A 12,333-nucleotide genomic window follows, 5' to 3' on the forward strand; every position below is an offset into this window, starting at 1 on the left:
GAGACCCAAACCTCCTTCTCATGCCCACCACCCAAACCCCTAGGCACTCCGTGAAATTCTGGAACTGTGGCACAACTTCGTGTGGGAAGAAGCAGGGTGAGGGAACTCCGAGAAGGACTGAGGTTAAGTCTCCTATTAACCTACCAGGATGGGAGACTGAAATGGAAATTAATTTGTTCGGAAAATAAAGTGATATTTCTTCTGCACCTGAATTTATGGTCATGATTTGTACCTGCAATGTTCTTTGCAATTCATAGCCCAAGCCTTGATGGCATCATAAGTGAATTTAGAACTTTTTTTTTTTCCAAAGGGAAATTTAGAGGACTGTTAGTAACAAGGAGGAGGGAACTTGAATTTTGGATTAGAAGAATAATCCTTTGACTGATAAAACATACCTTCTTGGTATGCCCAGCTACAGCGTAAGTGCTCAGTGAGGAAAGACTCTAGAATCAAAGGAGTTAAGTCCAGGAAAGCAAGAGGATCAGAGATTTGCTTCAAGGATTTAGTAGACAGTGACTGACCTGTAGCACTGACATCTTTCCTCTCCTTTCCATTTGTCTCTCTCTTCTCATGCCATCTCCTCCCCCACCCACATTTGCCCTACCCCGAATATGAAAATAAGGTTAAAATAATTGAATTTCGTATTCATTTATTGATCATATTTTATTTATGATTCTAAGTCAGGACATTAATGTTTCCCCATTGAGGAAATCAGATTTTATTTGGGAAGTGAGTATGCAAAAAACTGCGAGATATGTGAAAACTCACTCCTAAATGCCCCTGGGCATGATTCAGAAACTGATTGAGGGAAGGGCTGAATTTCTGGCGCTAGAGGATTTTTGTCGTCTGGCAATGAGAAGCTGGGAAAATCGGCATCGGGAAGAGGAAGAACTTCACCTTCTTTTAGTGGAGGGAGCCGGTAAACATATCCGATTTGTCTCCAGTGGAAGGGAAAGTGCCTTTTACCTGGACCTCTTTCTTCTGAGTGCCTAGAGGGTGGGCCATGGCCCCAGCGAGGGTGATCTTCGGGACCCTGGCTATGGGGTGGTGGGTCACAAGGCCCATGGTCAAGGAAATCGTGTCCATGGGGACGGTGCCCATGGGGACGGTGTCCGTGAGGATGATGCCCATGAGGAGGGGGTCCATGAGGGTGATGCCCATGAGGAGGGGGTCCATGAGGGTGATGCCCATGAGGAGGGGGTCCGTGAGGGTGATGCCCATGAGGATGATGCCCGTGAGGAGGGGGTCCATGGGGATGATCCCCATGAGGATGATGCCCGTGAGGAGGGGGTCCATGAGGAGGGGGTCCATGGGGATGATCCCCATGAGGATGATGCCCGTGAGGAGGGGGTCCGTGAGGAGGGGGTCCATGGGGATGGTTCTCACTGGAACTATTATTATGAGGGTGTCCATGGGTCCCACTCTTGCCAAAATGGGGGTGATGACATCTTGACCCTGGTGGGGGAAGTGGTGGTCTGTCTTCTGGAAAAGGTGGGCATCCAAATTTATGTGGCTTGTGAGGAGGATGGTGACCTCTAAATTCATCAGGCTTAAATGGAGACTTGCCAGCAAAATGCTTATGTCCACCAGAGTGGAAGGGATGGCCACTGAAGTTTCTACATTCCTGGTAAGGGACACAGAAAAGTGAATGTTATTACATAACACAAAAGGAGAAGGTAGATGTGCGACTCAATCTAGACCAATGGCTTCCAGATTTTTGGATTCCACAAATCAATTTTAAAAATAGGATAGCGAAAAGTGTTCTCAAACTTTTACCCTGCCAAACTGACATTTAAAATGCAGACAATGGGGCGCCTGGGTGACTCAGTCGGTTAAGCGTCCGAGTCTTGGTTTCGGCTCATGTCATGATCTCAGGGTTGTGAGATCAAGCCCTGCATCAGGCTCCGATTCTCTCTCTCTCCCTCTCCTTCTGCCCTTTTCCCTGCATGCACTCTCTCTTTCAAATAAATAAATCAATCTTAAAAAAATAAAATAAAATACAAGCAAAAACTATCTTCTGCCGCCATCATTATTTCACAATCGGAATATTATTTTGATGATACAAGAGTCAGAAAGTATCTCAGAGTAAAGGGTGGTTCTTCAGATGCAATAAATGTCGTATTATGAAAAACGTTCCTTATTGTCCCATTTTTCTATTTTCAACACAAAATGGTGAAATTATATTGTAGAATGGTTATCTGTAGACCAACATTTGGAAAACTAGTGCCTTATAATTTATGTCTTCAACAGCATTCTGAGGCTTTATGGTATAAGCGTCTCTTACTCCTAAAGGAGGAGGACTTCATCTCTTCACTCTCCTTCTTGTTCAGAGTTTAATTAAAAAAAAATCTGTGGAGCCATGATCCTGGTGATAAACCTGGTTTGCCCCTCCCCGCCTTTGTTTTATGGTTTGGCACATAGACATTAGGATTATTTTCAGTTTTTGCTGATGTGAAAAATACTGTGATGAATATCTTGGTAGAGAACAAAGCTTTCTGGGACAGATGAGAAATCTTGCTTTGTGCCTTCTTTTATGCACCTTTATATAATGTGTTTGAGGTTAATTCATTCCCCTTCGGTTCTAGGCTTGATAATAAAAGCTAGGAATTGAGTCTCGGGACTGGAACCTTGGCTACAAGGACCATTTTCAACTTCATTAAGAGGTTGATTGAATCGGTCATGATTTTACCTTACAAATCTTACCTCTCCCCAGTTGGAAATTTTTTATACTTTTTGTATCATATCAGCAATTGCACCCCATTCGTTCCCCAGGGGCCTATTCTCTCTGTATTTCTTTTCAGTCCCCTCTCATCTCTCTGCCTCTCTCTCTATCTCCCCACCAGCCCCAGAGCTATAAGAACGAAACACACCATGTGTATGAAAATCTCTTAGTCTGGCACTGCACGTAACAAAGACCACGTAAGCAACCCACCTCGAAATTGAAGACTTCACAGTTTATGGCAATGTCTTCTGGGTTTTCCAAGTCAGAGGCCCCTACCTCGTAGGACAAATCTGCTCTGCAGAATCCAGGGGCCTAGAAAGAAGACAGAAGCCTGTTAGTGTGTGTGTGTGTGTGTGTGTGTGTGTGTGTGTGTGCAGGTGGTATGAGGGTGCATAGCTAGAGTCATAAACTTTTATACATTTGGGAAAGAAGATGAGCTTTAGAAAAAGCAGAGGAATATTGTCAAATATCTCTGCTAGTTCTTTAACAATCTTTCCCTGTCAATACTTAGAGAAAGTACAGTTTCCAAAGTGGTTCACTTCATGCTGCTGTGGTTCTCTTCCATGAGGGGTCACCACCCGGGGTCACCCCATGGGAGGTCGTGAGGAATACCACATCACTGAGGTCTTGTCTTTCTTTCAATCCTTCTGCACTGAAGACCTATGTTTCCTGTGCCTAGAGAGAATGAAGAGTGGTGCAGAGGAGGGATTTGTACAACTTTACCCAGACCCTTGAAGGAAAGTGCTGGAAAGGAGGGAACCAGTATGAAAATGGGTTTGCTGGACCCTGTCAAAGTGACTTAGCACCCTATCCTAAACTATGACTGGCTGGCATCCCTGTGCCACAGAGGCCCCTACACCCAGCTGTCAAAGTTAGACTAGGACAAGAAGACAATGCTTTTCTAGAAGTGACAGTTAAGCACTGAGATTCTGAGAACAGTTTTGGAGTCAGATAGAGCAATGTGAATTCTGGCTTCGCCATTTACTAGTTGTGTGAGTTTAGGCAAGTTACGTGAAATTTCTAGTTACCTTCAGGTCGTGGAAGGGCTTAATTAAATGAGATGATTCTGCAAAAACACTTAGCCCTGAGACGCCTCTTCTCCAGCTGCCATGTTTCTGCACTGGGTTGTTAAGGATTTGCTGAAGAAGGGAGTGGGAGAGGGAGGTATCTTTTCTGGTGGCCACTAAGCAGGGTTCTAGAACTGCTTCAGGCAGGGAACACGGACCAGCCAGAAAAGGAAGTCATGAATGCTTCCTCTCTTCTGACCCTGGAGAATGTGTTGTTAAGCCTCAGAATTACCCTGAGCTTGAAATCAGAAGGCCACTGTTGAAGTCCTATGTCCTAACACTTTCTGATTAAGTGCCCTTAGGCACGTGGTTAAACTCCTGGGCCCTTCTGTCCCAGGGAACCGGGGGCAGACATTTGCTTCTCCTCAGCATGGTTGTCACAAGGGTCCAGCAAGGCAATGACATGCGTGGAGATGTTCTGTAAACTCTGTCACCCTACAGTGCTGAGTTTTATTAATAAAAGCTTTCTACAAACACGAGTATCCATTTATATGCGATTAGGGGGAAAATCCCACTGGACTGAGTATTTGGAGAACGAGATTCTAATCTCAGTTGGTTATGAACATTGGGCAAGACGCTTCCTTCGCTGGCCCTCAGTTACCTCCATATTGGTCACATGGGGTCACTGTGAAGAGTCAACAAGATGAAGTGAACGAAGGCACCCAGGGTGGAGCCTCTTAACGCAAGCCGGTTGTGAGTTTTAGCTAAGTCTTTAATCCTCGTGGGTTCGAAAACACCTCAGTGTTTAGTTTAGGTATTTATTGAGCATATTACAAATCATACTCTTATGATTCACTTAACTTCCCTGTGCCTTGGTTTCTCCATCTCTAAGAGAGATAACAATAATACCTTCCTCACAGGGTGGTGGTGGGGGGGTAATGAGGTATGTGTGAAGCACTTGGGAGGGTGCCTGACACGTGGGGGGTGGTCTCTACATGTTACCTCGTATTTCAGAGACGTTTATTATACTCACATTATGGTGCCTGGGAAAATGGCGGCTACTGGAGCAGTTCCTCACAGAGAAGTCCACGTAGTAAGTGGTTCTTTCCCCTCCTCTCTGGAACAAATTGGATCAAAGCACTTTCAGACACATAGAAAGTTAAAAGAAGGTACCTAGTACCTAGTAGACTGTGAAGCACCCCAGGGATTCAAGATCACCGGTACGTGCCCTTTCTCTTGTGGCCTCTGCCTTTTAAAAATTTATCACCCAAGTGGTAAGGTAAATACTATTTCATTGAAAAGGTCAAATAATATAGACATAACCAAGCACAGTGTGAAAACTCATGCTTCCTGCACCCGGTGTCTTCTTCCCAGAGTACCACTACCACGTACCTGGTGTGTGTCTCCTGGCCTCTTCCTAAATATGTTGCCCATATACACAGATATCTAATTAACATATATGGGCTCAGAGTCTAAGTATCGTTCTCTAACTTGCTTTTTCCCTTAGGAACTCTTTCCAGTGCATGCAGACCCCAAACATTCTCTCTAGTAATTGTGCCCTATTCGTTCCATGACTTGTACACACCGTAATTCATTTAACTTGGCATTTTCAAAATGCAAGATGGACATCAAAGAGCTGCTTTATGAGACCACTTTGGGTGGGAGGCAGTTGAGCCCCTGGACTGGAAGGCAAGGGAGCTGTCTTGCCGCAGCCACACCACGTGGTGTGCTGAGATAGTTTCTCTGTGCCTCAGTTTCCCATCATCATACAAGGATTTTGGACAGGATGATTTTTAACAACTCACGTAACCCTAATATGCTCTTCTGTCTTTCCCTCCTCCCTGAGTTTTCCCTCCTCTTCAGTAGATATTCATACTCCCCACAACTCCAAAAAATATAAAACTGCAGGAAAGCAGTTTTTTTGGTATCTCTTGCCTTTCTATTGAGGCTGCAACAAGGGCCCTCAGTTAGAAAGGAGCTAGACATGTGAGGCCAGTGGAGAGGGCCAGTGCCACTGAGTCTGCACCTGCCAGGTTGGAGATGGGCCCTCAGACACTAGCTGACATGAGTAGAGACTCACCCCTCTGACAACTCTCTCCACTCGGTCCACTCGGAAAGAGGCAAAATCTCCATTCTCCTCTCTGTACTTCTCAAGGGCTCTGTCGGCTAGTGTTCTGTAAGACTCAGTATCTTCTACGAAGTCGAAGACTACAGGGCTGTCTTTGTTATTGGCCAGTGCCGAAGAGACTGGAGAAAGAAGATGGCAATTTTGCAGTACCAGGTTGGGAAACAGCAATGTCAATGCCGGGACTTAATATACACAAGCATGGTGGCAAGAGTAATGATAGCTTCCATTTTACAGATGGGCAAATTGAGGGTTGGAGAAGCTAAGTACTTTGAGATCAAATCAGCCAATCAGCAGCAGAGCAACACTGAAATCCAGATCCTTCTGATGCTTATGTCTCTGTTGTGGCCCCATTGAAACACCACCCCCCCGTCACTCACCAAGTGTTAATATTTCACTAAACTCCTCCTGTCTCTCCAAGGAGGGAGAGGCATCATTAACAGAGTTTTGCCCAGAGAGAGAAAATACAGGTCAACTTTTCTTCAAGGTGACTTCTGGAAGGAGCTGTTTGGCTATTAAATTGTTGTATACTGATGTGTTGAAATGGATAATTTTTAAAGGAATTCTGTGATAATTCTTTTGAAAAAAAATAAAAAGAGCATGGCATTGAGTCAACACTGGTGAAACAGGATCATGTCTTTGCCACATTTTGGCTGTGTTCCCAAGACCAAGTCATTGAACCTCTTTGAGCCTCAGTAATTTTATCTCTAAAATACAAAGTGTCATAATCTTGACCGCGTATGGTCTTGTTGTAAGATGAAATGGGATAGTCCGTGTAACCGCTTTGCGAACTCTCCAGTAACACATAACTTTCAGGTGTTGAAATCAATAATTGAGTGCTAAGTATTCTGCAAAGTGTACTTTGCATCTTACTTCATTCTAAGAAGAATCCAGAAGGCTAATACTATTATTATCCTTATTTAAAAAAGAGGAAAGCTTAAAAAGGTTAAGTAACTTGCCCTCAAAACGATACAACTAATAAATAAGGAAGCTGGGATTCAAACTCAAATCTGACTTCAGAGCCTACATTCTCCACAATGACACTGCACTGCCTCTCATAGATTTCCGTTCTTCCATCTTGAATTTCTTTAAAGGAAGCTATACCAGTAACTGAAGAAAACCCTCTCCCTTTTCTTCTGCAGAGAGCAAATAATAATTGAGTCCATGAGCACAGGGACCATTTTTGATATGTACATCTCAGCGTTATATGATGAATACCACAGTATGATTGAATTCTGTATTAATCTAGAATTAGCATTTTAACAGATAACCATACCAGAACTTGTGGTGCAGTTATAGTCCATCACTCTGAAATACTGAGTGTCGTTCAGACATTGTGTGGCTAACACCTTACACTGTCCGATCACCTGTAAGAGAAAAGAGTTCATATGCCATTGAAGACTGTTTTCCTTGGGTTGAACGTGAAGGGACAAAAAGTGATGTCACGTACTCCCACTTGCCGTTGAGAATTCACCTGTGTGTTCTCTCACCAAATCCTCTTTCAAAACCTGTATTTTCTTCGTCTGTTTCTGTGAGCTGGAGGCTATAGGCATCCCAAACCATCATAAGAGCCAGGGAGACATTGTTTAAACAGATCATGACCACATCCCAAACATTTCCAAGGGAAAAAAGTGCTCGAAGCCCCAGGTATGTAAACGTCTTATTTTCTAGAAGTGAAATCTTATATACACGATTATTCATCTTTATGTTCTCTTGCTGTGGTGGCGAGTCTGGCATCTGAGTGCCCACGAGCAATGTGGAGAACGAGACCCTATTCCTCAAGGTCACCGCAATCAATCCCTTGGGCTATTCCTGCTGATGGGGCCAGTGTTTACCAGACACGCTCACAAGTTCATAGGTTCTTAGACCCATAGACCGTCAGGGCCCGAGTGGACCTTAGGGTCCAGCTACTCCAAACCCCTCCTCCTATTTTACAATTGAGGAGGCAAAAGTCTAGCAGCTTAAGGTGATTTGCCCATGGTCTCAAGCTGGGCATGTTATCACACGGGACCGTAGCCCCACTGATGCGTCTTGAACCAGGATCCCACGTACGGCTCTCAAGAGACTATTCCTCAAAGTCAACATAGCCTTTATGGGTCAAGAGGCAGAATCTGCTCCTTCTTTCTCACTGTGTTAGCACAGGCCTGCAGTCACGCTGAGTAGGCAGAGTAGACGGAGGTCAGGAACGATAAAAGAAGGAGAATGGTACTGGCTTACTTACTATATCAGATACACGTTTAGAAAGAGCGGGCGCGCAGTCATCCCAGTGCTTCCTGGATAGGACTGAACAGTCGGATTCTTTCACATCCAAGACTAGGTAATAGACGGCCGCAGATTCCTGGGGAGTGCCGAAGGAGCAACAGGTGAATAACATGTGGGAGCCTAGGGCTTTTTCCATAAAAGCAGTCTCTTTATTTCTGAAACAGAATTCCTGCCACTGTCCAAATCATCACACATGTCCTACCTCTGTGCCATTTGATCTACTAATTTTGAATAAATAGCTTCAAAGAGTTCCTTCCAAATGTTCTTTTTAACTGGTCATGCTGTTGCTTCTGCCCACGAGCTCTAAAAAGCAACCACTAAATAGCAGTGTGGGTTTGGGTGGAGGTGCTGGAGGTGCGAGCCCAGAATTGTAAGCGATGACAGCCTGCAATCTGTGCGTGCAGCTATGTCCTCTCACCCAGCTCTATTCCTGAACTTGGATTGCTTGCCTTCATTTCAACTTGCCCAAAGCTGAAGCCGCTTTCTTCTCCTGCAAACCAGCTCCCTCTCTCAACTTCCCTTGTCTGTTGTCCGAGGTATCATTAATTACTGATGGCCTTAGTCTCTGGCTTAGAATTGGGAGATCGACTTTGATTTCTTCCTTTGCTTTTACTCTCCAGGCGCCAGGCCTGCCGTGGTCTTTCTTTGAAATGTCTCCTGTCTTTTCTTCATTCTCCCTGCTCTAATTCCCGCTGCCTGGGGCTGGTCCTCATTTCCTCCCTCCTGAACCCATGAAACAGCTTCCTAGTTCATATCACCTGCCTCCAACTCCCCAGACACACGGTGGCCCTGCCTCACCCACCCACACACCCTCTCACCACCAGAGGCAGCACTGTGCCAGGCCATCCTGTCCCTGCACATGTGGCAGAGAGCCCGAAATGGGACTAACGGTCACTAAATTGTGGGTTGAATCCTGAAGTCCTTCAGTCCCTCTTGCTCTCTGCAACCTGCAATGCCTCCGTCTCTAATACTCGGAACAAGTAGAAATTTCTCCGGTTGTCTTCTGTGCTGCTCCATCGTCTGGCCTCCTTGCTTTCAGTGGTTCCACCAAAAGGTAGGTTATTTTGGGGGTGTGGTGGGGAGGGAAGCCCCCTTCCCAAATCTCTATCAAGCCCTCAAATCTACTCCAAATGAGCATATAATCTTATTATTAAGTGAAAGCAGTAGGCTCTCTTTGCTTCAAGATAAGCCTAGTTTCTCTTCCAACCTGATAGCTGCTTCAAAACCCACATAAATCTTCTGGAACCACCCCCCTCACCCTCGGCTTACATGCATTTACTCCCTGATACCCCCCTTCCTGATTCCCTACCCACATCCTTCTCCCATCCAATTGTAATAGATCTCCTTTCCTTAGATTGCTTCCGCGTCTCTACCACTCACTTGGCTTCGGGAATGTGTGCTGTCTTACACAGTTTGCCTGTGTGTGTCTGTGAGCCAATGATTCTTTCCTTGAGGGCCCTGCCCACAGCTTACTCTCAGTCTTGTCTTACAGTACTTACCATTTGACTTGGCTCAGGATAAATGCTTATAGGTACTTACAGATTGATTCATAATTAAGGACATGCGAACAGCAAATGTTAGTTTGAAGGAAAAAAGAACCATGTAGAGAGCAGTGGCAGAAACTAAACGGGGAAACCCTAGCCAAAGCCACTCCACCATGCAAAGCCCGGAGCTTAGGGGCCAGAACCACTCCCCCCACTCCACCCCCCGCCCCTCCCCTCTCCGAGCTCCTGCTCTCCCAGCTCAGCTCTAGCCCTGCCTGCCGATTCCTCACCACTTTGTCCAAATGGGCATCAGCGACCCGCAGCAACTGGAAAAGGTAACCATGCCGCCGTTCCTTATTGATCAGGTCTAGCACTTTCGCAGCAAAGGGCTCGGTAGCATCGCAGTCCTCGGGACTCACAGCACCGGCGTTCTGCAGCGCGATCAGAGGGAGGAGGAACAGTGCGGCCGTGAAGGCTCTCATTTCGCTAAAATGTGAAACCTTCCCTTGCTATAGTTTATCACAGCAGAGAATTTTATAAAGACTTTCTAAAACACATATAAACACACACACATGATTGATTAAACAAAGTCTTTATCGATTTCGGTTGTGTAATCGGGGAGAGTCACCTTGACCCCTGGTTAAAACATCTGTCAACATGCTGTAAATGATTAGTGAGTCCCTGGGGACAGAAAGTTGCGACACACCGCTGGTGAGTGGGTAGACACGTGATCTGCACAAAATCTGGATTTTTCTAGTACTAGCAGATCCGGAGTGTGTTTTTGACCATAAGCACTGCCTACATGGGTGTGTGGGGTAGGGTTAGAAATAAAGCAGTTCTCCTCCATCTGCCTGCCTGTCTCCGCCAGAAATCCCCACCATCTCTCCCTCCTCTGATTATTCCTCAGGAGAATGTTGCTGCATTGTTTAAGGGAGGTAACACGTTAAATGGTTAACGCCATAAAAAGAATTGAGCTCTGAATAAAATAGAAGGATTGAAAGGCTGTTACTTTGGAGTCAGATCTGAATTTCAAACCTGCCCTGTTCTCTTATTGTGTGATGCTGGGTGAGCTATAAAATTCCTCTGATTCTTAATTTTCTCATTTACAAAGTGGAGACTCACAACTCTTGGCAGGATTGTGTGATACTTAAATAAGAAAACACGTAGAAAGTAACTAGTACAATTCTTGGCACAGATTCAGGTGTTGAATAAATGATGCTATGTTTTCCTGTTATCGTTCTTATCATCAGTGTATCTGAGAAGAAGTTGGGGGGACCCCATGCCATTCCGGTTCTCTGTGGCCCCCCAAGTGTTCTAAAGATAATTAGTTTATGTGCAAAAGAATGGTGGTGAGGGTAGGAGTCAAGCAATTTGATGCCCATCCCAGAAAGGGGGTTAGGAGGACTATACCAAGGTGGGGCTCAGCATGGGGGGCAGACCTGGGATTAAGCGTATACCCCACCCCCACCCTTCTAGAGAAACAATATACCTGTGTGAACTCTTCTCACCAGTAGCAACCAGCATCAGAAAGGACCAGAAGGAATCAGCCCAGTTTCCCTCCCGTGACCAGTCCCTTGCACAGTAACTCCCACTTCCTGCTCTCTCTGCAGTGAGTGTCTGCAAAGGCCATAGCAGTGAGGAGCTTTCTAAAATCCGTACGTGTAGGCCTCTCCCCAGAGCAATTAAATCAGGATCTCTGGGGGTGGACCCAGGTATTGGTACTTTGAAACATCCAGGTGATTCCAATATACATTCACAGTTGAGAACCACTGGGCTCTAAACAGACCCCGAAGGGAGGGAAAGGTTGGAAGAGAGAAGGAAAGGGGAGGGTATATGAAAAGCAGGCCTCACTTCCCAGAGTCACAGGTTGGCTTAGCAAGAGCTAAACATGGAAGACACACCTTTGCATTGTGCTTGTTACTGAACTTTTAGTGTTAGCGACGCTAGCTTTTGAATACCGAAATAGGACCTCTTCAGTGAAATTTAGAATGACAGGAATAGTATGGAATCTGGCCAAGGTGTTACTATGGGGCTCGAACCTGGGGTGGCGCAGGGAGAAGGCTATAGATGAACACAAAAACTTCTATGTTTCAATGAGCTGAGCTCCTTAATTAAGGCTTCTGTCCTTGCCGTACTGGCCACACCCAATACCCAGTGTCTGTGGGGGAGCTAAATGCTGGTGGAGGGAAAGGCAGGGCATGGGAGGCTCCCAGGATGAGGATAAGCTTTTCCTACCATTTTGCTGAGATTTCAGTGTGCTCACGCAAGCCGTGTGTTCTCTTCCCCTTCCTTCATTGAACCTTCAAGGTCAATACAGTGCTAGTGAGGCATTGTGTTTCTTGCTAGACTCTGAGTGAGACAGGGTCTAACACTTTGCATGACGCCCCTTAATCATTTTCCCTTCCTGTAGGAAGCAGCTAAGAGTAACAGTGTGAATCTTGTCTTCTGCTCTTAAACAAATGCTGTCAAGGCCTCTGTGCCTCTTCTAAGAAACAGCTACTGGGTCGGAGCACAATATTACATCTGCAAATTCCCTGTTGTTCTAGCGTGCTAGGGCTGCCATAGAAAGTACCATAAACTGAGTGGTTGAAACAACAGAAATTAATTTTCTCACAATCCTGGAGGCTAGAAGTCCAAGATCAGGGTGTCAGCAGGTTACTTTCTTCTGAGGCCTCTCTCCTTGGCCACCTTCTGTGTCCCCACATGGTCTTGCCTCTGTGCTCCTCTGTGTCC

The 12,333-nt window shown here is 45.6% G+C and overlaps 1 protein-coding gene across 1 annotated transcript; it reads right to left on the reverse strand.

Annotated features, from left to right (window-relative positions):
* Positions 1-718: 718 nt before the first annotated feature.
* On the reverse strand, positions 719-10,082 carry HRG (histidine rich glycoprotein). The gene is made up of 7 exons (XM_008705207.2): positions 9,891-10,082; positions 8,076-8,192; positions 7,131-7,221; positions 5,810-5,976; positions 4,763-4,846; positions 2,933-3,034; positions 719-1,624 (listed from the first exon to the last, which is right to left on the reverse strand). Exons 1-7 carry the CDS (start codon positions 10,080-10,082, stop codon positions 719-721), a joined length of 1,659 nt encoding a protein of 552 aa, XP_008703429.2.
* Positions 10,083-12,333: the final 2,251 nt, after the last annotated feature.

This window comes from Ursus maritimus, unplaced genomic scaffold (genome assembly GCF_017311325.1).
Source record: "Ursus maritimus isolate PB19 unplaced genomic scaffold, ASM1731132v1 scaffold_4, whole genome shotgun sequence".
In the NCBI taxonomy this organism is placed as follows: domain Eukaryota; kingdom Metazoa; phylum Chordata; class Mammalia; order Carnivora; family Ursidae; genus Ursus; species Ursus maritimus.